The sequence below is a fragment of the Thalassophryne amazonica genome, chromosome 1, assembly GCF_902500255.1.
Source record: "Thalassophryne amazonica chromosome 1, fThaAma1.1, whole genome shotgun sequence".
In the NCBI taxonomy this organism is placed as follows: Eukaryota; Metazoa; Chordata; class Actinopteri; order Batrachoidiformes; family Batrachoididae; genus Thalassophryne; species Thalassophryne amazonica.
In genome coordinates, this window is record NC_047103.1 from 119034767 (window position 1) to 119062245 (window position 27479).

The following is a 27479-nucleotide window of genomic DNA, read 5'->3' on the forward strand; positions in this document are numbered from 1 at the left end:
CAATAATTTGTGTACAACATAAATGTGCGGTTGTCTGGCGAGGTGAAGGACGGCGCGCTCTCCAGCGCCCAAATGGATCGAAGCCCGACGCTTCTGGACCCAGACTCACCGCCGAACACCCCCCAGGTGGACACTGTGAACTGACTCTGTGAAGGATGGAAAAGGTGAGGTAAGTCAACAGCTACAACAAATATCCTTCAAAGGCACACACTATCAGCAACACATTCAGGTCTGAATTGAAGCTTTATGTAAATGAGCAGCTTCTCACAACAGGTGGAGGATCATCATTCCGTACGCCACGGCAGTGAGAAGCGAGCTGCACAGCTCTCATCAATGTTCAAATATACTGCGTAACAAAATACCAAATTACTGTTAACACTTATTCAGACAATCATCACCTCTGATGTGTGCTGACAGCATGTGTCCCTCACCCGTCCTCCTTCACAGGCACGATGTGTCAAACCCAGGCGCGGTCCTCAGCGTCTCACAAACGAACGTCACAAGGTCGAGTTCCTGGCAATTCTGCTCGAATCACTCATGGCTTAAATGCAGAATGCCATCTCATTATCTGCTTCAGCTGAAAGTCTTTAAGTTTGCACGTGAGCATCATCCACAGGTGCTGCAAGTCATTAGGCCTGCACGTGAACATCCTCCACAAGTGCAGCCAATAATGCTGATGAGGGTGAAGGACTCTTCTGCCAGCACCTTCTCCACAGACAAAAACCCAGTTTGCATACCACCTGGAGAGCAAAGAAAAGAAAACAACACCAAAATGTCCAGCCAAACCCCCCAACACACAACAGTACCCCCCCCATCAATGGGAAGCCTCCTGGCAACCGAACAGACCAGGCCCGAGAACAGCACCTCCCTCCGGGGTCCACGTCAGGAAGCAGACGGCGTAACGCTCCCAAGGTCCACCGCAGACAGCAGGACAGGGCACCGCGGCTGGAAGGCCGGCTGGCATCAACAAAAAACCCCAAAGAGTCCCATATACAACCCAACATACAAGAAAAAACACAAAACCCACCCAAACCCTCCCCAGGGGACCGTCCCATCCAACCCCGGGAAGAAAAGAAAAACACCCAAATCCAAAAACCCAACATAGCCCCAACAACACAATACCAACATAAATTCACAAAGAAAAATAACAAACAACCCCCCCAGAACGACTTGCAGAGCCCAACACCCCCCAGAAGACCTTTACCACCAGTTTCAGGAGTAACAGCCAAAGCCGGAATCCCACAGAGGTCTCCAGGTATTCATGGAGCAACAGCGCCCCCCAGAGGACTGTACCATCAACCCCAGGAGGCACCCTCCCCACAACCCAGGAACCCCAGACCCGGCCACACTTGGCTAGTCGGCCCCACAATCAATTCCCCCCCAGAGGACCGTCCCATCAACCCTGGAGGTGGAACCTGGAAGGAAACATAAAAAAAACAAAAATCCAACCCCCGGCGGACTTTATTAAACCACCCCGGGGGCAAATAAAACAACCGGCAAACCCTGTTACCCCCCCAGCACACCGAAAGACCCCAGATCACTCCCAGAGCCTATCGTCAGCTCAATTTTGGCGAACGGCACAAAACTACCAAGCTGGGGAAGGAAACAGGAAAAACTAACCCAGTCCCTTCCCCTAAGCGCAGCGGAAAACCGGAAATACGTCCGGTGCCCCAAACCGACCATACCACCAGCCTATCGGGAGGGGTGGAACTACCGAAATGGCGAACGGCACAGATCGGCCCACCACTCCGACTGAGGTACGTTCCCGCTGCACCACATCCCGGTAACACCAATGACGAACGGTCAAAGGCCCACCGGGGCTGGAGTGGAACCGGGCATCAACCAAATCCAAAAAAACGCCCCTGACAGCCCCCCCCAGGTGCAGAGGTTTTCTGAGATACGCTCAGCGTAACCAACCTGCACCACCACACAACCCACAAGACAATCGGTCTTAGAGCATGTGAGGTTGGGGTTAGGGAAGCAGGGAAATAAAAAACAAAAAACAACAAAACAAAACGACCCAATCCTCAAACAAAAATTACCTAAATTCAAATAATGATTACCTGAGTCCAGCCGAGCTCTGAACTGCCAGTCGTTCACTCCACCAGAACCGCCTCTAATCCCCAAACAATTTATAACCCCTTACATGAAAACAAAAACAGCCCAAATAACTAAACAACCAAAGATCGGCCCCTTTTTTTGTGTGTGTGTGTGTCCATTATTATGCCTGTCTAAGAACACCTGGAGATACGTCATTGTTATCTTTCTTGACGCTTATATAACCGGGGCAATATGGCGGCTTCAGCTCGTCCGAGCTGCATGGGCTCATCCCCAAGAGGAGCCAGAGGTCCCGTCGGAGGAGTCTCAGTGGGGCGAAGAAGAGGCAGCCCTGATCTGTGTCGGGGAAAGCCCCGAGACGAATAGACCCGCTCTGATGTCCGCCCTCTCTCGCGTCCACGCTCCTTTATCCGATCATCTAGACGAATAGCCAAAGATATTAGCTCATCTAAATCTTTTGGTTCGTCACAGACTGCTAGCTCATCTTTTAATAAATCGTTCAAACCATCCACAAACACTCCTCTCAAAGCTGCGGCATTCCAACCAGACTGAGCAGAAAAAATTCGGAAATCCACGGAATAATCCGCCGCACTCCGCCTCCCCTTGGGTGACGGAGTTATCTGCACCGGTATCGATAGTGCCGCAGCTGGAGCAGCAGGAAGCAGAACGGCTTGCGCTGCAAGCTCCGTAATGCGAGCATCTGTTTGTTTAATTTGATTTGCGAGAGGCTGTAATTGCTCCCATATCTTCTCCAAGTATTCTTGAACTCTTTCAGCAAAAGGAACCGCTTCTGCCGCTGGGTCCATGTTGGAATGGCCGGGAACTACTGTTATGTGCAGACGCGAGTTGAGGAGCGGACCAGCGTCTGACTGAACCCAGCGCTAAATAACCAGAAAGCGGTTCCAAAAACAAAACAAATTTATTTCCCTTCTGTGCAATAATTTGTGTACAACATAAATGTGCGGTTGTCTGGCGAGATGAAGGACGGCGCGCTCTCCAGCACCCAAATGGATCAAAGCCCGACACTTCTGGACCCAGACTCACCGCCGAACACCCCCCAGGTGGACATGACAAACTGACTCTGTGAAGGATGGAAAAGGTGAGGTAAGTCAACAGCTACAACAAATATCCTTCAAAGGCACACACTGTCAGCAACACATTCAGGTCTGAATTTAAGCTTTATGTAAATGAGCAGCTTCTCACAACAGGTGGAGGATCATCATTCCGTACGCCACGGCAGTGAGAAGCGAGCTGCACAATTCTCATCAATGTTCAAATATACTGCGTAACAAAATACCAAATTACTGTTAACACTTATTCAGACAATCAGCACCTCTGATGTGTGCTGACAGCATGTGTCCCTCACCCGTCGTCCTTCACAGGCACGATGTGTCAAATCCAGGCGCGGTCCTCAGCGTCTCACAAACAAACGTCACAAGGTCGAGTTCCCGGCAATTCTGCTTGAATCACTCATGGCTTAAATGCAGAACGCCATCTCATTATCTGCTTCAGCTGAAAGTCTTTAAGTTTGCACGTGAGCATCATCCACAGGTGCTGCAAGTCATTAGGCCTGCACGTGAACATCCTCCACAAGTGCAGCCAATAATGCTGATGAGGGTGAAGGACTCTTCTGCCAGCACCTTCTCCACAGACAAAAACCCAGTTTGCATACCACCTGGAGAGCAAAGAAAAGAAAACAACACCAAAATGTCCAGCCAAACCCCCCCAACACACAACAGGATGCCTGCAACACGTTTCAAAAAAGCTGGGACAGTGGTATGTTTACCACTGTGTTACATCACCTTTCCTTCTAACTACATTCAATAAGCGTTTGGGAAATGAGGACACTAATTGTTGAAGCTTTGTAGGTGGAATTCTTCCCCATTCTTGCTTGATGTGTGACTTCAGTTGTTCAACAGTCCGGGGTCTCCGTTGTCATATTTTGCACTTCATAATGCGCCACACATTTTCAATGGGCAACAGGTCTGGACTGTAGGCAGGCCAGTCTCGTACCCACACTGTTTTACTATGAAGCCACGCTGTTGTAACACGTGCAGAATGTGGCTTGGCATTGGCTTGCTGAAATAAGAAGGACGTCCCTGAAAAAGACTTTGCTTGGATGGCAGCATGTGTTGCTCCAAAACCTGGATGTACCTTTCAGCATTGATGGTGCCATCACAGATGTGTAAGTTGTCCATGCCATGGGCACTAACACACCCCCATACCATCACAGACGCTGGCTTTTGAACTTTGCTATGGTAACAATCTGGATGGTCTTTTTCCTCTTTTGTCCAGAGGACACAACGTCCATGATTTCCAGAAACAATTTGAAATGTGGACTCATCAGATCACAGCACACTTTTCCACTTTGCGTCTGTCCATTTCAAATGAGCTTGGGCCCAGAGAAGGCGGCGGCCTTTCTGGATGTTGTTGATGTATGGCTTTCGCTTTGCATGGTAGAGTTTTAATTTGCACTTGTAGATGTAGCGAGGAACTGTGTTAACTGACAATGATTTTCTGAAGTGTTCCTGAGCCCAGTGCCGCCAGAGGGATCGAAGGTCACGGGCATTCAATGCTGGTTTTCGGCCTTGCCGCTTACGTATAGAAAGTTCTCCAGATTCTCTGAATCTTCTGATTATATTATGGACTGTAGATGATGAAATCCCTAAATTCCTTGCAACTAAACGTTGAGAAACATTGTTCTTAATAAACTGTTTCTTCACACAGTTGTTCACAAAGTGGTGATCCTCTCCCCATCTTTGCTTGTGAACGGCTGAGCCTTTTGGGGATGCTCCTTTTAAACCCAATCATGACACTCACCTGTTCCAATTAACCTGTTCACCTGTGGAATGTTTCAGACAGGTGTTCTATGAGCATTAGCCAACTCTTCCAGTCTTTTGTTGCAACTATCCCAGCTTTTTTGAAGCGTGTTGCAGGTATCCATTTCAAAATGAGCAAATTTTGAAATTTTAAACAATAAAGTTTATCAGTTTGAACATTAAATATCTTGTCCTTGTGGTGTATTCAATTGAATATAGGTTGAACAGGATTTTCAAATCATTGTATTCTGTTTTTATTTACATTTCACACAGCGTCCCAACTTCATTGGAATTGGGGTTGTATAAGCAGGCTGTTATATGTGCATTATACTATGGTCAGTGAGAATTCCATGTCTAACTGGCGTGCATTATTTTCATGTATACGCACACGTAGTTCGGTGAGTTAAGTCACTGTAATATCACTCCGCTGTGGTTGTCACCACAGCAACACACAAATCAGTTGGCGTAGATCAGCTGTGTTTTGACAGGTGAATGACAGAAATGCAATAAAATATGGATTTCCAAGTGAATTTTAATATTTTTGTCCAAAATAAAATGTTTGAGGAATGGGAAGAGGAGGAGAGCAAACGAGCAGAACAGCAAAAGCAACGGCATAAAGATTTAACATCGGACGAACTGGACAAGATTGAAGACGGGAAAGAAGAAGAGAACGGTTGCCAAAGATGAAAATATCTTGAGACTGGCATAAAATAGTCCCAAATACTTATGCATTTTTATCAAGTTCTGTTAACTTAAATAAATATTTGTGTGTTAGCTCACTGTGTGGGACCATGGTATAAGCGGATTAAACAACTCGAAGCTGTGCATTATACGGTTTGAATGCACTTCGCAGAGTAACACAACTCCACGTTGTGGTGTTTTAGACTCCGCGTCGTGCATTCAAACCGTAAATGCACAGCTTCGAGTTGTTTAATCCTTACATAGACACACCCTATGAAAATACAGCTTCCTGCGTGTCCATTTTATTACTCCAACAAAGTGCAAACTGGTGTTATGGCAATTTCCAAGTGGTACTGAACCAAGCAACGTACATGCTAGTGCACGTCCTGTGATGACGGAGGCTTTTCAATATGAAATTCATTAGAGTTTAATATTTACACCAAATCAACTGAAAAGTTTCAAAGCAGTTCTTTCAATTAGTTGGTGACATTTTGATGCCCCATTTAGTGCAGCTTGTGATGTTCTCCTTTTGATGCAAACTCCACAGCAATGTTCTAAACAGGTTTCAAACATTGATGTTTCCCTCCATGGTGCAGCCATTATCCAGTCACATATGCACATCAAGGGATATATAGGCAAAACAAAGTAACTGTTGATTGATCTGGTGCATTAAATTTCACCAGATGACAATTTTTTTGATGAGTTAGAAGATGATATAATTTATTTATTCACTTAGTTAGTTAGTTATATTTAGCTATTATTCACATAAAATAGCTGGGCTGGACTGGCTCACACTAGTCATGTACAGTTTGCTGTCCAAGCGTGAAGCTACAGTTGTGGTTGGAAGTCTGCATACACTCATCATGGGCATGCATGTCATGACCATGACTCCCTGCCCTACTAGCAGAGGGAATATCTTACAGACAACAATACAATAATAATAATAATAGTAGTAAGTAAATCCCTTCGGCTACTCACTTGTTTGCACTTGGGGTCACCACAGCAAATCCAAGATGGATCTGCATGTTGAATTGGCACAGGTTTTACAACCGGATGCCCTTCCTGACGCAACTCCACATTACATGGAGAAATGTGGCAGGGGCGGGATTTGAACCCGGAACCTTCTGCACTGAAACCAAGTGCATTAACCACTTGGCCACCACCCATAATAATAATAATAATAATAATATATAATATATGATGAATATATAATAATGATGATGATGATGATGAGATGATGATGATGATGATGATGATGATGCAATATCCACAGATCCAAGGAGCGCAGTCAGACAGGTTTTCTATGGGTGGTAACTGAATTGGTGAATCTGGCTTCACTGCCCATGACATCCAGTATTTATTATAAACTTGCAAAAGAGAACTAAGTTATGTTACGTTACTTATGTTAAAGCATGTTTATATACAGTATTTTGTTACATTGTGTTTCACATGAAGCACATCAACAGCTCTCTTTCTGGCACTTCTTTGATTAACCCTTTCTCTCTGCAGATTGGATTCCCTTTCTCTTTTATCCTGCACAAGCTCTTCTTTTTCTTCACCAGTTTTTGAATTATATGACTTTTTCATTCTTTCCCTTTGCTTTGCAGGTTCTTCTTCTGCCTTTTTTTCAGATGATAATATTTTCCTGATTAGCACTCAGCAAGCTTTCCTTTGATTGCCTAGTAATATAGATTTTCTTTCATTTTGATGGTCTGAAATGAAGCAAATTTTTTTCTTCTGAAGGACATCATGTAACATTGGTTACAAAATACATTAAAATGGAGGGAGCTCTTAGAATAGGTAGAAAAATCATTTTGATCATTTTGGGATGCAATATGTAAAAAACTGAGGATATTGTATTGTGTGCTTAAAATACTGCATGATTTGAAAATGGTGAGTGACTGGATTATTAGCAGTGAATAAACCATTGGCATATTTTTCAGTAACTTTTGTTTATCACTGAAGAGCTGAAGTGACATATCATGCACTGGTGTTGTGAACGTGTAGGAACACGGACCCACAACAGGGGGCGCAAATGAACGGACAATGGAGGAAGTCAAATAACAACACTTTACTGTTGTGAATAAGCAACAACAAACACAACGGATTACAATAATAGACAAAGAAGTCAATTCACAAAATGTGTCACGTGGGCATGCTCGAAGATAAGAGACGTCTGTCCAAAGCAGAACCGGAACCACACGATTTCCTCCGCCACCGAACCCCGGGAATACTGGAGCCGCCAAGTCCCGAACTCCCAGGTGGCCACTGCCTCCGCGTGTCAGATCTGGTACTGCTGGCGAGGAACAAAAACAGTTAAATGTGGGTGCTTTTGCACCCAGCAACATGTATGGCGGGAAAAACCACCGCCACCTCTCGTCGGAAGAATGTCTGCTATTCAACGCACAAAAGTAACAAAGTGTTAATGTCAAAAAGACAACACAGTCGGCTGAGTACTGTACCTCCTAGGTAGAGCGATATCCTCGGCAAAGAGGTGGAGATGTCGTCTTGCTGATATACCACTGCTGATCAATGATTGGTGACAGCTGTCGTAGGTGATAAATGACAGCTGTCACCCCGGCTGCTCCTGTGAGGCGGCAGCGCCCTCTGGTGCCTGGAGCCCGCACTCCAGGCAAGGTGCCCTCTGGTGGTGGTGGGCCAGCAGTACCTCCTCTTCAGCGGCCCACACAAACAGGACCCCCCCCTCAACGGGCGCCTTCTTGGCGCCCGACCAGGCTTGTCCGGTGGCGGCAGTAGAAATCGGCCAGGAGGGCCGGGTCCAGGATGAAGCTCCTCTTCACCCAGGAGCGTTCCTTCGGGTCCGTACCCTCCCAGTCCACCAAATACTGGAAGCCCCGGCCCATCCTACGGACATCCAAGAGCCGGCGCACAGTCCAAGCCGGCTCGCCATCGATGATCCGGGCAGGAGGCGGCGCCGGGACCCGGAGCACAGAGGGGTGAGGTGTGATGCGCTTTATCCGGGACACATGGAAAACAGGAATGGATCCGCAGTGAGGCCGGAAGCTGAAGCCTCACTGCGGCTGGACTGATGACCTTGAGGATTTTGAAGGGACCGATGTAACGATCCTGTAGTTTAGGGAGTCCACTTTTAGGGGAATGTCCTTTGTGGACAACCACACCTCCTGCCCTGGCCGATACGCAGGGCCGGGGTCCGCCGACGGTCTGCATGGGCTTTGCCCTCGTCCGGGCCTTAAGCAAAGCAGAACGGGGCGCGCCACACCCGACGGCACTTCCGCAGGTGGGCGTGGACCGAGGGCACACTGACCTCTCCCTCAACCACCGGAAACAACGGGGCTGGTACCCCAGACACACCTCAAAAGGGGAGAGGCCGGTGGCTGAAGACACCTGGCTGTTACGGGCATACTCGATCCAGGCCAAATGGGTACTCCAGGCCGCCGGGTGCGCGGCCGTCACGCAGCGCAGGGCCTGTTCCACCTCCTGATTGACCCGTTCTGCTTGCCTGTTGGTCTGAGGATGATACCCGGACGAGAGACTCACCGTGGCCCCCAGTTCCCGGCAGAAGCTCCTCTAGACTTGCGAGGAGAACTGGGGACCGCGATCGGAGACGATGTCTGTTGGAATCCCATGCAGCCGGACGACGTGGTGGACCAGGAGGTCCGCTGTCTCCTGGGCAGTCGGGAGCTTCGGGAGGGCCACGAAGTGGGCCGCCTTGGAGAATCGGTCCACTATCGTGAGGATGGGGGTGTTGCCCTGGGACGGCGGGAGGCCCGTGACAAAATCCAGGCCGATGTGGGACCGGGGCGATGAGGCACAGGCAGCGGCTGGAGCAGTCCCGGCCCTGCGGTGGTCAGCCTTGCCCCTGGCGCAGGTGGTGGAGGCCTGGATATAATCCTGGACGTCGGCCTCCAGGGACGCCCACCAGAAGCGCTGCCGGACAACTGCCACGGTTCTACGCACCCTGGATGACAGGAGAACTTGGAGCCATGACAGAAGTCCAGGACTGCAGCCCTGGCCTCTGGTGGGACGTAAAGTTTGTTCTTCGGCCCAGTTCTGGGATCCGGGCTCCATGCCAGGGCCTCCCGGACGGTTTCTCTACGTCCCAGGTGAGGGTGGCCACGATAGCGGATTCCGGGATGATGGGTTCGGGGGGGGGTTTGGGGTTTTTTTTTTTACTTCCCTGTCTTCTTCTCTGGCCCCAGCCGTGTGGAGCCGTAGGGTCGGCGGTTGCTGGGGTGGTGCAGTTTGGTTGTGCTGGGCATTTCCCAGGTGACCTCTGCATCCGGGAGGGGGTTCGGGGTGTTGTTTTTTTTTGTTGATTCCCTGTTCCACTTCGGGTCAGCGCGCCTTTGAGCCGTATGCCATCGGCGTAGCTGAGGTTAGGGGCAGTGGAATATACCCGCAGGCTGGTGGCTGGTTTAAAAGTCGGAGGGGTGGCGCCGTCTTGTGCCGTACGCCATTACCGCTGTTCCCTCCTCCCGGTTGACTTTTGGGGTATAGTCGTGGTTGGTGGCGCTGGACGTGCTTCCAGTTCACTGTGCTGAGGGGGTGGGGTTGGGGTGTGTTTTGTTTGTATGGTTTTTTTTTGTTTTTCCCCCAGTTTCCGCCCTCAGGGTGTGACTGTGGTGTCCTCTGGGGGGAAAGGGCTGTGGGTCCATCTAGCCGTAGACGGCCGGGGCTGGGTCTGTTAGGCATGGGGGGGGTCTCCTGGGTTTGATGGAATGGTCCTCTGGGAGGCGCTGGGAGTCCCCGCGGGTGACTTTGGATCCCAGAGGGACCTCGGCTGTGGTTCTTACTCCTGGAGCTGGCGGGATGTCCTCTGGGGGGGTGTTGGTCCCTACATGTCGTCCGGGGGGGGGGGGGGGGGTGTAAGAGTTTTTTTTTGTTTGTAAGCTTAAGTTTGGGTTGTGTTTTTTCTTTCTCCTCTTCCCGGGGTTTGATAGGATGGTCCTCTGGGGGGGGGGGGGGTTGGTATGGTTGTTTGTGTTTGTCTTCTTTTTTTTGTTTTATGACTAAGCAGACTTAACACATAGTCGGAAGAAGGCTGAGTGCACAGGTTTAAGAACTCCTGGCCAAAATATGCAAAGTGAACAACTAAAGCAAGAGTCGACAGGAATGAACGCAAAGGTGGAGACTCTAAAGGTTGCTAAATGAACAGAGGGCAAGACCATTAAAGTAAACAAAGGATGTCTCTGCACTGGAGTGTCAGCTGCAGAGCAGTCTGCTTCAGACAGGCTCAGGGTGGAAAGGATGAGCTCCAGGATGAGAGTGATGGTCTCGGCACGGAGTTCCCTGTTGACAGAGTTGAGGGGCAGGGAGCGTGCGTTATCCAGCTGAGGGAAGAGCTGGAGAGGCTCAACATTGAGATGATCAATGACTGCATGAAGAGATTAACGTTGCAGGTGGAGCAGCTGATGATGGAGCTGTCGTCAGCAGCACAGTAACGCACAGCTCCTGGAGACGGGCCTTTCCCAGCTGGATCATCAGCACAAGGAGCTGAAGCTGCAGTAGTGTTTTTTGTTCCCAGCCAACAGTCCAGCATAGTCCCTGGAGGGGGGCTTGTTTTTTCTGGCCCAGGTCCGTGTGGTCGCCGGGAGGCTTCCCGTGAGGGTGGGGTACTGTTGTGGGCTGGGGTGTTTGGCTGGCTTGGTTTTGTTTTCTGTTTCTCCCGCCAGGTGTGCATTCAGGACTGAGTGCTGAGCATCAGGACCTCACCCTGAACACCTGAGGCTTGTTTCACAGCAGGTCATCAGGACTCACAGCTGTGGTGATTTTGTCATAATCAGAGATTGCTGCATTTAAACCTTGAATGCACAGTGTGTGATTGCCAGAGACTCGACCTTGTGAGCAGACGTGTGAGATCGACGTCAGGAGAACAATCTCACCATCACGGACGCAGAGCCGCTCCAGGTTTGACGCCACAGTCTGTGAAGGAGGATTGGGTGAGGTCTCCGCTCTTCAGCACACTTCCTGAGGTAATTTGGTTTTGGTGACTTTGTGAAGTAATGACAGTGGATTTGGTGTCCCACACCTTGTTGTATCGAGTTGTCACGTTATGCTAATTGTCTAATCAGCTTCTGCTGCAGTGGAGATTTGAACTGAGTTGTTCTGTGCCCGCAGGGTAAGAAGCTGATGTATAGATTTAAGCCAGGAAGTGTTTGCTGATTGCGTGCACCTTTGAGTTGTGTGTGTGTGGAGTTGGACTCATCATGTTTTCTTTCTTCACAGACTCGGTTTGTCGCGGCCACCTGGGGGTGTCAGCGGGGTCCCTGGTCCGAACTGCTGTGGCTCCGGACCGTTTGCGCTGTTGAGAGCGCGCCGTGTTTCCACCTCACCAGACCGCGGACATTTTTGGTGTTTATCACCCCACTGTTACGTTTATTAAATTCTGTTATCTTTGAACCGTGCTCTGCTTATTTTATGCTGGGTCCTTTCAAACGCTGGGTCGGTGCTCCGACCGCGTCCTAAACATAACAGTTTAAGCCTAATCTTAAAAGTAGAGGGTGTCTGTCTCCCTGATCCGAAATGGGAGCTGGTTCCACAGAAGAGGAGCCTGAAAGCTGAAGGCTCTGCCTCCCATTCTACTCTTAAAAACCCTAGGAACTACAAGTAAGCCTGCAGTCTGAGAGCAAAGCGCTCTATTGGGGTGATATGGTACTAAGAGGTCCCTAGATAAGATGGGACCTGATTATTCAAAACCTTATAAGTAAGAAGAAGAATTTTAAATTTTATTCTAGAATTAACAGGAAGCCAATGAAGAGAGGCCAATATGGGTGAAATATGCTCTCTCCTTCTAGTCCCCGTCAGTACTCTAGCTGCAGCATTTTGAATTAACTGAAGGCTTTTCAGGGAACTTTTAGGACAACCTGATAATGAATTACAATAGTCCAGCCTAGAGGAAATAGATGCATGAATTAGTTTTTCAGCATCTCTGAGACAAGATTTCTAATTTTAGAGATATTGCGAAATGTAAAAAAGCAGTCCTACATATTTGCTTAATATGCGCATTGAAGGACATATCCTGATCAAAATGACTCCAAGATTTCTCATAGTATTACTAGAGGTCAGGGTAATGCCATCCAGAGTAAGGATCTGGTTAGACACCATGTTTCTAAGATTCGTGGGGCCAAGTACAATAACTTCAGTTTTATCTGAATCTAAAAGCGAAATTAGAGGTCATCCATGTCTTTATGTCTGTAAGACATTCCTGCAGTTTAACTAATTGGTGTGTGTCCTCTGGCTTCATTGATAGATAAAGCTGGGTATCATCTGCATAACAATGAAAATTTAAGCAATGCTTTCTAATAACACTGCCTAATGGGAAGCATGTATAAAGTGAATAAAATTGGTCCTAGCACAGAACCTTGTGGAACTCCATAATTAACCTTAGTCTGTGAAGAAGACTCCCCATTTACATGAACAAATTGTAATCTATTAGATAGAATATGATTCAAACCACCGCAGTGCAGTGCCTTTAATACCTTATGGCATGCTCTAATCTCTGTAATAAAATTTTTATGGCTCAACAATATCAAAAGCAGCACTGAGGTCTAACAGGACAAGCACAGAGATGAGTCCACTGTCTGAGGCCATAAGAAGATCATTTGTAACCTTCACTAATGCTGTTTCTGTACTATGATGAATTCTGAAACCTGACCTGAAACTCTTCAAATAGACCATTCCTCTGCAGATGATCAGTTAGCTGTTTTACAACTACCCTTTCAAGAATTTTTGTGTTGGAGATTGGCCTATAATTAGCTAAGATAGCTGGATCAAGTGATGGCTTTTAAGTAATGGTTAATTACTGCCACCTTAAAAGCCTGTGTACATAGCCAACTAATAAAGATAGATTGATCATATTTAAGATCGAAACATTAATTAATGGTAGGGCTTCCTTGAGCAGCCTGGTAGGAATGGGGTCTAATAGACATGTTGATGGTTTGGAGGAAGTGACTAATCAAATAACTCAGAACAATCAGAGAGAAAGAGTCTAACCAAATACCAGCATTACTGAAAGCAGCCAAAGATAACGATATGTCTTTGGATGGTTATGAGTAATTTTTTCTCTAATAGTTAAAATTTATTAGCAAAGAAAGTCATGACGTCATTACTAGTTAAAGTTAAAGGAATACTCGGCTCAATAGCGCTCTGACTCTTTGTCAGCCTGGCTACAGTGCTGAACAGAAACCTGGGTTGTTCTTATTTTCTTCAATTAGTGATGAGTAGTAAGATGTCCTAGCTTTACGGAGGGCTTTTTTATAGAGCAACAGACTCTTTTTCCAGGCTAAGTGAAGATCTTCTAAATTAGTGAGACGCCATTTCCTCTCCAACTTATGGTTATCTGCTTTAAGCTGCGAGTTTGTGAGTTATACCACGGAGTCAGGCACTTCTGATTTAAGGCTCTCTTTTCAGAGGAGCTACAGCATCCAAAGTTGTGCTCAATGAGGATGTAAAACTATTGACAGAGATAATCTATCTCACTCACAGAGTTTAGGTAGCTACTCTGCACTGTGTTGGTATATGGCATTGGAGAACATAACAAAGAAGGAATCATATCCTTAAACATAGTTACAGCGCTTTCCGAAAGACTCTACTGTAATGAAACTTATTCCCCACTGCTGGGTAGTCCATTAAAGTAAATGTAAATGTTATTAAGAAATTATCAGACAGAAGGGGGTTTTCAGGGAATACTGTTAAGTCTTCAATTTCCATACCATAAGTCAAAACAAGATCTAAAGTATGATTAAAGTGGTGGGTGGACTCATTTACATTTTGAGCAAAGCCAATTGAGTCTAATAATAGATTAATGCGTGCTGAGGCTGTCATTCTCAGCATCTATGTGGATGTTAAAATCGCCCACTATAATTATCTTATCTGAGCTAAACACTAAGTCAGACAAAAGGTCTGAAATTCACAGAGAAACTCACAGTAACAACCAGGTGGACGATAGATAACAACAAATAAAATTGGTTTTTGGGACTTCCAATTTGGATGGACAAGACTAAGAGTCAAGCTTTATGCATCCAGACAGTTTACAATGTAGTGGATTTTTTGTGTGTGTGGCGTGTATATGTGTGTTACAGAATTAGCAGTGTCAGTTAGCTCAATCAAATCGTCCGGTAGTTGTCCCCCGTGCTCGCGCACCCCCACGCAACTGGGTTCAGCGCGTGTGTGGGTGTGTAATACCAAAAAAAAAAGACTGTGTACTCCTCAGTGCAGCGAACCAAAAATTAGTCCAGCTTTTCATTCTTCCTGCTAACAGCCTCCAGACAGCGCAGTGGATTTGTTTTGTGTGGTGTGTGTGTGTGTGTGTGTGTTGTGGTGTGTGTGTGGTGTGTGTGTGTGTGTGTGTGTGTGTGTGTGTGTGTGTGTGTGTGTGTGTGTGTGTGTGTTTTGTGTGTGTGCGTGCGGTGCACGTGTGCAGAATGCAATGGTACAAAATGTATGAAACCAAATTTGCACTCTAAATGGAACCAAAACTGCCAGCTCTAAATGCAATTGCACACAATGGGATGAATTAATCCATGTCATGTGACATACAAGCACCAATCAAATGACAAGGATAAACTCAGCGGTATATAACAGTCATCGTTAAACACAGTTCCTCCATTTCAGAGGTATGTAATTGGGCACACTAATTATAAAGATTATTGTCTAATACTTGACTTGACCATGCTCTCATCAGTGACAGTAAACCAGTAGATTGTTGATTCTCTGACACATGATTGGTCAGTCTTCAGACATACAACAGGATATCAAAATCTCTCACCATCGTTGGTGTCTTTTCTCTGGTTTTTGATGTAAGCTGAGAACTTGGCAAACACATCAATACCAGCTGTATTGGCTTCGCGGTGTTTGGGAGCAAGCCTGGGATAGCTGCAGAAATAAATGCATTGGAAAATTGAAATAAGGAACAAAACATACTTGCATTTAAAGGCATGCATGGCAGGCAATAGTGACATGTAATGATCTTTACACGTGAAGAGTTCAGTAGCAAAACCCTGGATGTCCAAAATCACCAATTGCTAGTTGAGGCCAACATGCTTTAGTTTGGTTGATTAACAACAGTGCATCCAGGAAGTAATCACAGCGCTTATTCCAAATTTTGTATGTTCGGCCTTATGCCAAACTAGACAAATTCATTTTTGTCCTAACAAAGTCAGGCACACCAATACCTTATAATTCAAAATTTTCTGAGATTCTGCCATTTTATTTTATCAAATAACAAAAAAATAAATACATGTACATAAGCATTAACAGCCTTTGACCATGAAACGCAAAATTGCACTCAGGTTCACATCCTGTTTCCACTGATCAACTCTTGAAGTGTTTTCTGCAGCTTAATTGGAGTCCACCTGGGGTAAATTCAGTTGACTGGACATGATTTGGAAAGGACACACACCTGTCTACATATAAGGCCCCACAGTGTCAGTGCAGTCAGAGCACAAACCAAGCCTGAAGTCAGAGGAACTGTCTGTGACCTCCGAGACAGGATTTTCTTGAGGCACAAATCTGACGAAAGGTAAGAAACATTTTCTGCTGCTTGAAGGTCCCAATGAGCAACAGTTGGCCTCCATATCGTAAGTGGAAGAAGTTCAGATCAAAGGGCTCTTTCTAGAGCTGGCCACCCTGTCTAACTGAGCCAATTGGGGGAGAAGGCCTTAGTCAGGGATGTAACCACTCTGTCAGAACTCCAGCATTCTCTGTGGAGGAGAGGAGAACCTTTCAGAAGGGCAACCATCTCTGCAGAAATCCACCAATCAGGCCTGTATGGTAGAGTGGCCAGATGGAAGCCACTCCTTAGTAAAAGGCACATGGCAGCCCAATGGAGTTTGCCAAAAGGCACCTGAAGGACTCTCAGACCATGAAAAACAAAATTCTCTGGTCTGATGAGACAAAGATTGAAATCCTTTGGTGTGAATGCCAGTTGTCGTGTTTGGAGAAAACCAGGCACCATCCCTACAGTGAAGTATGGTGGTGGCAGCATCATGCTGTAGGGATGTTTTCAGCAGCAGGAACTGGGAGACTCATCAGGATTGAGGGAAAGATGAATGCAGCAATGTACAGAGACATCCTGGATGAAAACCTGCTCCAGAGTGCTCTTAACCTCAGGACTGGGGCAATGGTTCACCTTTCAGCAGGACAATGTCCAAGCACACAGCCAAGATATCAAAGGAGTGGCTTCAAGACAACTCTGTGAATGTCCTAAGTGGCCCAGCCAGAGCCCAGATCTGAATCTGATTGAACATCTCTGGAGAAACCTGAAAATGCCTGTGCACCGACACTCCCCATCCAACCTGATGGAGCTTGAGAGATGCTGCAAGAGGAATGGACAACACTGACCACAAGATAGATGAACCAAGCTTGTGGCAACATATTCAAGTAGACTTGAGGCTGTAATTGCTGCCAAAGATACATCAATAAAGTATTGAGCAAAGGGTGTTAATACTTGTGTGCATGTGATTTCTTGGCTTTTTATTTTGAATAAATTTGCAAAAATTTCAAAAAAAAAATTTTCATGTTGCCGTTTTGGGAAGTGAGTAGAATTTTGAAGGAAAAAAATGAGTTTACTCCATTTGGAAAAAAGGCTGTAGTAACATAACAAAATGTGGACTAAGTGAAGCGTTGTGAATACTTTCTGGATGCACCGTATCAATGTGTATAATACTAAAGAATTCAAACATCCTATTTTCATTTTATTGATGGAAATCTGTGCATTTTCTAATGGTTTTCCTTAAAATTGGCATTTTAAATGACATTTTTCTCCATTTGAAAATATTTTACTGGTAGCAAATAAGGGGTAGCATCAAATTGTTGTTTCCACTTCATCTGTTTGCTTAATCTTATGTAATCCGACTCTGGTGGGCATGATGTCTTAAAATCATACATACCAGCACATGTAATGTACAACGTACAAGTGTTTTAACACACCACTACAGACAGGAATTACTGTTATTGATGAACAATTTCAAAATATTTGTTCCATTTTAACACTATCATAATTACATTCAGTTCACAGAGACAGTCTGCAGAAATAAATGCATGTGTGACAAGCTGTATAAGTTAGGCAATGTGAGTTAATAGACTGCTGTATTGTTGCTCTGTGTGAACAGTAGAAAGGATAGTGGGGTCCATTTGTGGCCAGGTCCAGTGACAGGTAATAACTGGTTAGTGCATGTTACACCGTAGCCTTCAGACCTATCTTCCCACAATTAAAATGCAACATTACAAATAGGGCATCACATTATATCCCAAAGCACTGTCACTGCCATTAGATGGACATTTGGTCATTTGTTCATTAATATTCAAGTACAATAAATACAAACATCATTTATCAAACAGGTCTCCTAAAAAACATGAACTGTGATTAGTGTTGTTCACTCTGACAGTTTTTGGTCTGCTCAGTTAGTTAAAAAAATCCTAGTATCCCTGAAATGTATAAAAATAACGCAATCCTAACATACCCTCGGCCGTATGAGCATAAAAATAGGAAAGAGAATGTGACTTTTTGACCTCTTACCGGACTTACACTGAGCACAATCAGAGAGATAGACAGACGCAAAGTGTTCGCAATACCCGATGGCCATATTTTGGCTTCGCATAAAAATCCATATAAAACTGACAAGCCCAATTCCAATGAAGTTGGGACGTTGTGTAAAATGTAAATAAAAACAGAATACAATGATTTGCAAATCCTCTTCAACCTATATTCAATTGAATACACCACAAAGACAAGATATTTCATGTTCAAACTAATAAACTTTATTGTTTTTGTGCAAATATTGCTCATTTTGTAATGGATGTGTTATGTGCAGATGCGAGTTGAGGAGCGGACCAGCGTCTGACTGAACCCAGCGCTAAATAACGAGGAAAGCGGTTCCAAAAACAAAACAAATTTATTTCCCTTCTGTGCAATAATTTGTGTACAACATAATGTGCGGTTGTCTGGCGAGGTGAAGGACGGCGCGCTCTCCAGCGCCCAAATGGATCGAAGCCCGACGCTTCTGGACCCAGACTCACCGCCGAACACCCCCCAGGTGGACACTGTGAACTGACTCTGTGAAGGATGGAAAAGGTGAGGTAAGTCAACAGCTACAACAAATATCCTTCAAAGGCACACACTATCAGCAACACATTCAGGTCTGAATTGAAGCTTTATGTAAATGAGCAGCTTCTCACAACAGGTGGAGGATCATCATTCCGTACGCCACGGCAGTGAGAAGCGAGCTGCACAGCTCTCATCAATGTTCAAATATACTGCGTAACAAAATACCAAATTACTGTTAACACTTATTCAGACAATCATCACCTCTGATGTGTGCTGACAGCATGTGTCCCTCACCCGTCCTCCTTCACAGGCACGATGTGTCAAACCCAGGCGCGGTCCTCAGCGTCTCACAAAACGAACGTCACAAGGTCGAGTTCCCGGCAATTCTGCTCGAATCACTCATGGCTTAAATGCAGAATGCCATCTCATTATCTGCTTCAGCTGGAAAGTCTTTAAGTTTGCACGTGAGCATCATCCACAGGTGCTGCAAGTCATTAGGCCTGCACGTGAACATCCTCCACAAGTGCAGCCAATAATGCTGATGAGGGTGAAGGACTCTTCTGCCAGCACCTTCTCCACAGACAAAAACCCAGTTTGCATACCACCTGGAGAGCAAAGAAAAGAAAACAACACCAAAATGTCCAGCCAAACCCCCCAACACACAACAGTACCCCCCCATCAATGGGAAGCCTCCTGGCAACCGAACAGACCAGGCCTGAGAACAGCACCTCCCTCCGGGGTCCACGTCAGGAAGCAGACGGCGTAACGCTCCCAAGGTCCACCGCAGACAGCAGGACAGGGCACCGCGGCTGGAAGGCCGGCTGGCATCAACAAAAAACCCCAAAGAGTCCCATATACAACCCAACATACAAGAAAAAACACAAAACCCACCCAAACCCTCCCCAGGGGACCGTCCCATCCAACCCCGGGAAGAAAAGAAAAACACCCAAATCCAAAAACCCAACATAGCCCCAACAACACAATACCAACATAAATTCACAAAGAAAAATAACAAACAACCCCCCCAGAACGACTTGCAGAGCCCAACACCCCCCAGAAGACCTTACCACCCAGTTTCAGGAGTAACAGCCAAAGCCGGAATCCCACAGAGGTCTCCAGGTATTCATGGAGCAACAGCGCCCCCCAGAGGACTGTACCATCAACCCCAGGAGGCACCCTCCCCACAACCCAGGAACCCCAGACCCGGCCACACTTGGCTAGTCGGCCCCACAATCAATTCCCCCCAGAGGACCGTCCCATCAACCCTGGAGGTGGAACCTGGAAGGAAACATAAAAAAAACAAAATCCAACCCCCGGCGGACTTTATTAAACCACCCGGGGGCAAATAAAACAACCGGCAAACCCTGTTACCCCCCCAGCACACCGAAAGACCCCAGATCACTCCCAGAGCCTATCGTCAGCTCAATTCTGGCGAACGGCACAAAACTACCAAGCTGGGGAAGGAAACAGGAAAAACTAACCCAGTCCCTTCCCCTAAGCGCAGCGGAAAAACCGGAAATACGTCCGGTGCCCCAAACCGACCATACCACCAGCCTATCGGGAGGGGTGGAACTACCGAAATGGCGAACGGCACAGATCGGCCCACCACTCCGACTGAGGTACGTTCCCGCTGCACCACATCCCGGTAACACCAATGACGAACGGTCAAAGGCCCACCGGGGCTGGAGTGGAACCGGGCATCAACCAAATCCAAAAAAACGCCCCTGACAGCCCCCCCCAGGTGCAGAGGTTTTCTGAGATACGCTCAGCGTAACCAACCTGCACCACCACACAACCCACAAGACAATCGGTCTTAGAGCATGTGAGGTTGGGGTTAGGGAAGCAGGGAAATAAAAAACAAAAACAACAAAACAAAACGACCCAATCCTCAAACAAAAATTACCTAAATTCAAATAATGATTACCTGAGTCCAGCCGAGCTCTGAACTGCCAGTCGTTCACTCCACCAGAACCGCCTCTAAATCCCCAAACAATTTATAACCCCTTACATGAAAACAAAAACAGCCCAAATAACTAAACAACCAAAGATCGGCCCCTTTTTTTGTGTGTGTGTGTGTCCATTATTATGCCTGTCTAAGAACACCTGGAGATACGTCATTGTTATCTTTCTTGACGCTATATAACCGGGGCAATATGGCGGCTTCAGCTCGTCCGAGCTGCATGGGCTCATCCCCAAGAGGAGCCAGAGGTCCCGTCGGAGGAGTCTCAGTGGGGCGAAGAAGAGGCAGCCCTGATCTGTGTCGGGGAAAGCCCCGAGACGAATAGACCCGCTCTGATGTCCGCCCTCTCTCGCGTCCACGCTCCTTTATCCGATCATCTAGACGAATAGCCAAAGATATTAGCTCATCTAAATCTTTTGGTTCGTCACAGACTGCTAGCTCATCTTTTAATAAATCGTTCAAACCATCCACAAACACTCCTCTCAAAGCTGCGGCATTCCAACCAGACTGAGCAGAAAAAATTCGGAAATCCACGGAATAATCCGCCGCACTCCGCCTCCCCTTGGGTGACGGAGTTATCTGCACCGGTATCGATAGTGCCGCAGCTGGAGCAGCAGGAAGCAGAACGGCTTGCGCTGCAAGCTCCGTAATGCGAGCATCTGTTTGTTTAATTTGATTTGCGAGAGGCTGTAATTGCTCCCATATCTTCTCCAAGTATTCTTGAACTCTTTCAGCAAAAGGAACCGCTTCTGCCGCTGGGTCCATGTTGGAATGGCCGGGAACTACTGTTATGTGCAGACGCGAGTTGAGGAGCGGACCAGCGTCTGACTGAACCCAGCGCTAAATAACCAGAAAGCGGTTCCAAAAACAAAACAAATTTATTTCCCTTCTGTGCAATAATTTGTGTACAACATAAATGTGCGGTTGTCTGGCGAGATGAAGGACGGCGCGCTCTCCAGCACCCAAATGGATCAAAGCCCGACACTTCTGGACCCAGACTCACCGCCGAACACCCCCCAGGTGGACATGACAAACTGACTCTGTGAAGGATGGAAAAGGTGAGGTAAGTCAACAGCTACAACAAATATCCTTCAAAGGCACACACTGTCAGCAACACATTCAGGTCTGAATTTAAGCTTTATGTAAATGAGCAGCTTCTCACAACAGGTGGAGGATCATCATTCCGTACGCCACGGCAGTGAGAAGCGAGCTGCACAATTCTCATCAATGTTCAAATATACTGCGTAACAAATACCAAATTACTGTTAACACTTATTCAGACAATCAGCACCTCTGATGTGTGCTGACAGCATGTGTCCCTCACCCGTCGTCCTTCACAGGCACGATGTGTCAAATCCAGGCGCGGTCCTCAGCGTCTCACAAACAAACGTCACAAGGTCGAGTTCCCGGCAATTCTGCTCGAATCACTCATGGCTTAAATGCAGAACGCCATCTCATTATCTGCTTCAGCTGAAAGTCTTTAAGTTTGCACGTGAGCATCATCCACAGGTGCTGCAAGTCATTAGGCCTGCACGTGAACATCCTCCACAAGTGCAGCCAATAATGCTGATGAGGGTGAAGGACTCTTCTGCCAGCACCTTCTCCACAGACAAAAACCCAGTTTGCATACCACCTGGAGAGCAAAGAAAAGAAAACAACACCAAAATGTCCAGCCAAACCCCCCAACACACAACAGGATGCCTGCAACACGTTTCAAAAAAGCTGGGACAGTGGTATGTTTACCACTGTGTTACATCACCTTTCCTTCTAACTACATTCAATAAGCGTTTGGGAAATGAGGACACTAATTGTTGAAGCTTTGTAGGTGGAATTCTTCCCCATTCTTGCTTGATGTGTGACTTCAGTTGTTCAACAGTCCGGGGTCTCCGTTGTCATATTTTGCACTTCATAATGCGCCACACATTTTCAATGGGCAACAGGTCTGGACTGTAGGCAGGCCAGTCTCGTACCCACACTGTTTTACTATGAAGCCACGCTGTTGTAACACGTGCAGAATGTGGCTTGGCATTGGCTTGCTGAAATAAGAAGGACGTCCCTGAAAAAGACTTTGCTTGGATGGCAGCATGTGTTGCTCCAAAACCTGGATGTACCTTTCAGCATTGATGGTGCCATCACAGATGTGTAAGTTGTCCATGCCATGGGCACTAACACACCCCCATACCATCACAGACGCTGGCTTTTGAACTTTGCTATGGTAACAATCTGGATGGTCTTTTTCCTCTTTTGTCCAGAGGACACAACGTCCATGATTTCCAGAAACAATTTGAAATGTGGACTCATCAGATCACAGCACACTTTTCCACTTTGCGTCTGTCCATTTCAAATGAGCTTGGCCCAGAGAAGGCGGCGGCCTTTTCTGGATGTTGTTGATGTATGGCTTTCGCTTTGCATGGTAGAGTTTTAATTTGCACTTGTAGATGTAGCGAGGAACTGTGTTAACTGACAATGATTTTCTGAAGTGTTCCTGAGCCCAGTGCCGCCAGAGGGATCGAAGGTCACGGGCATTCAATGCTGGTTTTCGGCCTTGCCGCTTACGTATAGAAAGTTCTCCAGATTCTCTGAATCTTCTGATTATATTATGGACTGTAGATGATGAAATCCCTAAATTCCTTGCAACTAAACGTTGAGAAACATTGTTCTTAATAAACTGTTTCTTCACACAGTTGTTCACAAAGTGGTGATCCTCTCCCCATCTTTGCTTGTGAACGGCTGAGCCTTTTGGGGATGCTCCTTTTAAACCCAATCATGACACTCACCTGTTCCAATTAACCTGTTCACCTGTGGAATGTTTCAGACAGGTGTTCTATGAGCATTAGCCAACTCTTCCAGTCTTTTGTTGCAACTATCCCAGCTTTTTTGAAGCGTGTTGCAGGTATCCATTTCAAAATGAGCAAATTTTGAAATTTTTAAACAATAAAGTTTATCAGTTTGAACATTAAATATCTTGTCCTTGTGGTGTATTCAATTGAATATAGGTTGAACAGGATTTTCAAATCATTGTATTCTGTTTTTATTTACATTTCACACAGCGTCCCAACTTCATTGGAATTGGGGTTGTATAAGCAGGCTGTTATATGTGCATTATACTATGGTCAGTGAGAATTCCATGTCTAACTGGCGTGCATTATTTTCATGTATACGCACACGTAGTTCGGTGAGTTAAGTCACTGTAATATCACTCCGCTGTGGTTGTCACCACAGCAACACACAAATCAGTTGGCGTAGATCAGCTGTGTTTTGACAGGTGAATGACAGAAATGCAATAAAATATGGATTTCCAAGTGAATTTTAATATTTTGTCCAAAATAAATGTTTGAGGAATGGGAAGAGGAGGAGAGCAAACGAGCAGAACAGCAAAAGCAACGGCATAAAGATTTAACATCGGACGAACTGGACAAGATTGAAGACGGGAAAGAAGAAGAGAACGGTTGCCAAAGATGAAAATATCTTGAGACTGGCATAAAATAGTCCCAAATACTTATGCATTTTTATCAAGTTCTGTTAACTTAAATAAATATTTGTGTGTTAGCTCACTGTGTGGGACCATGGTATAAGCGGATTAAACAACTCGAAGCTGTGCATTATACGGTTTGAATGCACTTCGCAGAGTAACACAACTCCACGTTGTGGTGTTTTAGACTCCGCGTCGTGCATTCAAACCGTAAATGCACAGCTTCGAGTTGTTTAATCCTTACATAGACACACCCTATGAAAATACAGCTTCCTGCGTGTCCATTTTTATTACTCCAACAAAGTGCAAACTGGTGTTATGGCAATTTCCAAGTGGTACTGAACCAAGCAACGTACATGCTAGTGCACGTCCTGTGATGACGGAGGCTTTTCAATATGAAATTCATTAGAGTTTTAATATTTACACCAAATCAACTGAAAAGTTTCAAAGCAGTTCTTTCAAATTAGTTGGTGACATTTTGATGCCCCATTTAGTGCAGCTTGTGATGTTCTCCTTTTGATGCAAACTCCACAGCAATGTTCTAAACAGGTTTCAAACATTGATGTTTCCCTCCATGGTTGCAGCCATTATCCAGTCACATATGCACATCAAGGGATATATAGGCAAAACAAAGTAACTGTTGATTGATCTGGTGCATTAAATTTCACCAGATGACAATTTTTTTGATGAGTTAGAAGATGATATAATTTATTTATTCACTTAGTTAGTTAGTTATATTTAGCTATTATTCACATAAAATAGCTGGGCTGGACTGGCTCACACTAGTCATGTACAGTTTTGCTGTCCAAGCGTGAAGCTACAGTTGTGGTTGGAAGTCTGCATACACTCATCATGGGCATGCATGTCATGACCATGACTCCCTGCCCTACTAGCAGAGGGAATATCTTACAGACAACAATACAATAATAATAATAATAGTAGTAAGTAAATCCCTTCGGCTACTCACTTGTTTGCACTTGGGGTCACCACAGCAAATCCAAGATGGATCTGCATGTTGAATTGGCACAGGTTTTACACCGGATGCCCTTCCTGACGCAACTCCACATTACATGGAGAAATGTGGCAGGGGCGGGATTTGAACCCGGAACCTTCTGCACTGAAACCAAGTGCATTAACCACTTGGCCACCACCCATAATAATAATAATAATAATAATAATAATAATAATAATAATAATGATGATGATGATGATGATGATGATGATGATGATGATGATGATGATGATGATGATGATGCAATATCCACAGATCCAAGGAGCGCAGTCAGACAGGTTTTCTATGGGTGGTAACTGAATTGGTGAATCTGGCTTCACTGCCCATGACATCCAGTATTTATTATAAACTTGCAAAAGAGAACTAATGTTATGTTACGTTACTTATGTTAAAGCATGTTTATATACAGTATTTTTGTTACATTGTGTTTCACATGAAGCACATCAACAGCTCTCTTTCTGGCACTTCTTTGATTAACCCTTTCTCTCTGCAGATTGGATTCCCTTTCTCTTTTATCCTGCACAAGCTCTTCTTTTTCTTCACCAGTTTTTGAATTATATGACTTTTTCATTCTTTCCCTTTGCTTTGCAGGTTCTTCTGCCTTTTTTTCAGATGATAATATTTTCCTGATTAGCACTCAGCAAGCTTTCCTTTGGATTGCCTAGTAATATAGATTTTCTTTTCATTTTGATGGTCTGAAATGAAGCAAATTTTTTTCTTCTGAAGGACATCATGTAACATTGGTTACAAAATACATTAAAATGGAGGGAGCTCTTAGAATAGGTAGAAAAATCATTTTGATCATTTTGGGATGCAATATGTAAAAACTGAGGATATTGTATTGTGTGCTTAAAATACTGCATGATTTGAAAATGGTGAGTGACTGGATTATTAGCAGTGAATAAACCATTGGCATATTTTTCAGTAACTTTTGTTTATCACTGAAGAGCTGAAGTGACATATCATGCCACTGGTGTTGTGAACGTGTAGGAACACGGACCCACAACAGGGGGCGCAAATGAACGGACAATGGAGGAAGTCAAATAACAACACTTTACTGTTGTGAATAAGCACAACAAACACAACGGATTACAATAATAGACAAAGAAGTCAATTCACAAAATGTGTCACGTGGGCAGGCTCGAAGATAAGAGACGTCTGTCCAAAGCAGAACCGGAACCACACGATTTCCTCCGCCACCGAACCCCGGGAATACTGGAGCCGCCAAGTCCCGAACTCCCAGGTGGCCACTGCCTCCGCGTGTCAGATCTGGTACTGCTGGCGAGGAACAAAAACAGTTAAATGTGGGTGCGTTTGCACCCAGCAACATGTATGGCGGGAAAACCACCTCCACCTCTCGTCGGAAGAATGTCTGCTATTCAACGCACAAAAGTAACAAAGTGTTAATGTCAAAAAGACAACACAGTCGGCTGAGTACTGTACCTCCTAGGTAGAGCGATATCTCGGCAAAGAGGTGGAGATGTCGTCTTGCTGATATACCACTGCTGATCAGATGATTGGTGACAGCTGTCGTAGGTGATAAATGACAGCTGTCACCCCGGCTGCTCCTGTGAGGCGGCAGCGCCCTCTGGTGCCTGGAGCCCGCACTCCAGGCAAGGTGCCCTCTGGTGGTGGTGGGCCAGCAGTACCTCCTCTTCAGCGGCCCACACAACAGGACCCCCCCCTCAACGGGCGCCTTCTGGCGCCCGACCAGGCTTGTCCGGGTGGCGGCAGTAGAAATCGGCCAGGAGGGCCGGGTCCAGGATGAAGCTCCTCTTCACCCAGGAGCGTTCTTCGGGTCCGTACCCCTCCCAGTCCACCAAATACTGGAAGCCCCGGCCCATCCTACGGACATCCAAGAGCCGGCGCACAGTCCAAGCCGGCTCGCCATCGATGATCCGGGCAGGAGGCGGCGCCGGACCCGGAGCACAGAGGGGTGAGGTGTGATGCGGCTTTATCCGGGACACATGGAAAACAGGATGGATCCGCAGTGAGGCCGGAAGCTGAAGCCTCACTGCGGCTGGACTGATGACCTTGAGGATTTTGAAGGGACCGATGTAACGATCCTGTAGTTTAGGGGAGTCCACTTTTAGGGGAATGTCCTTTGTGGACAACCACACCTCCTGCCCTGGCCGATACGCAGGGGCCGGGGTCCGCCGACGGTCTGCATGGGCTTTTGCCCTCGTCCGGGCCTTAAGCAAAGCAGAACGGGCGGCGCGCCACACCCGACGGCACTTCCGCAGGTGGGCGTGGACCGAGGGCACACTGACCTCTCCCTCAACCACCGGAAACAACGGGGGCTGGTACCCCAGACACACCTCAAAAGGGGAGAGGCCGGTGGCTGAAGACACCTGGCTGTTACGGGCATACTCGATCCAGGCCAAATGGGTACTCCAGGCCGCCGGGTGCGCGGCCGTCACGCAGCGCAGGGCCTGTTCCACCTCCTGATT

At 46.3% G+C, this 27479-nt stretch overlaps 1 protein-coding gene across 1 annotated transcript in view; it reads right to left on the bottom strand.

Moving 5' to 3' along the window:
• The window catches only part of LOC117512526, a 70589-nt gene that overhangs the window by 15807 nt on the left and 27303 nt on the right, over positions 1-27479 (bottom strand). Inside the window, exon 4 of the mRNA XM_034172670.1 lies at positions 15307-15413. Within this exon, the coding sequence (XP_034028561.1) occupies positions 15307-15413 (107 nt within the window). The remainder of the gene's footprint in view (positions 1-15306; positions 15414-27479) is intronic.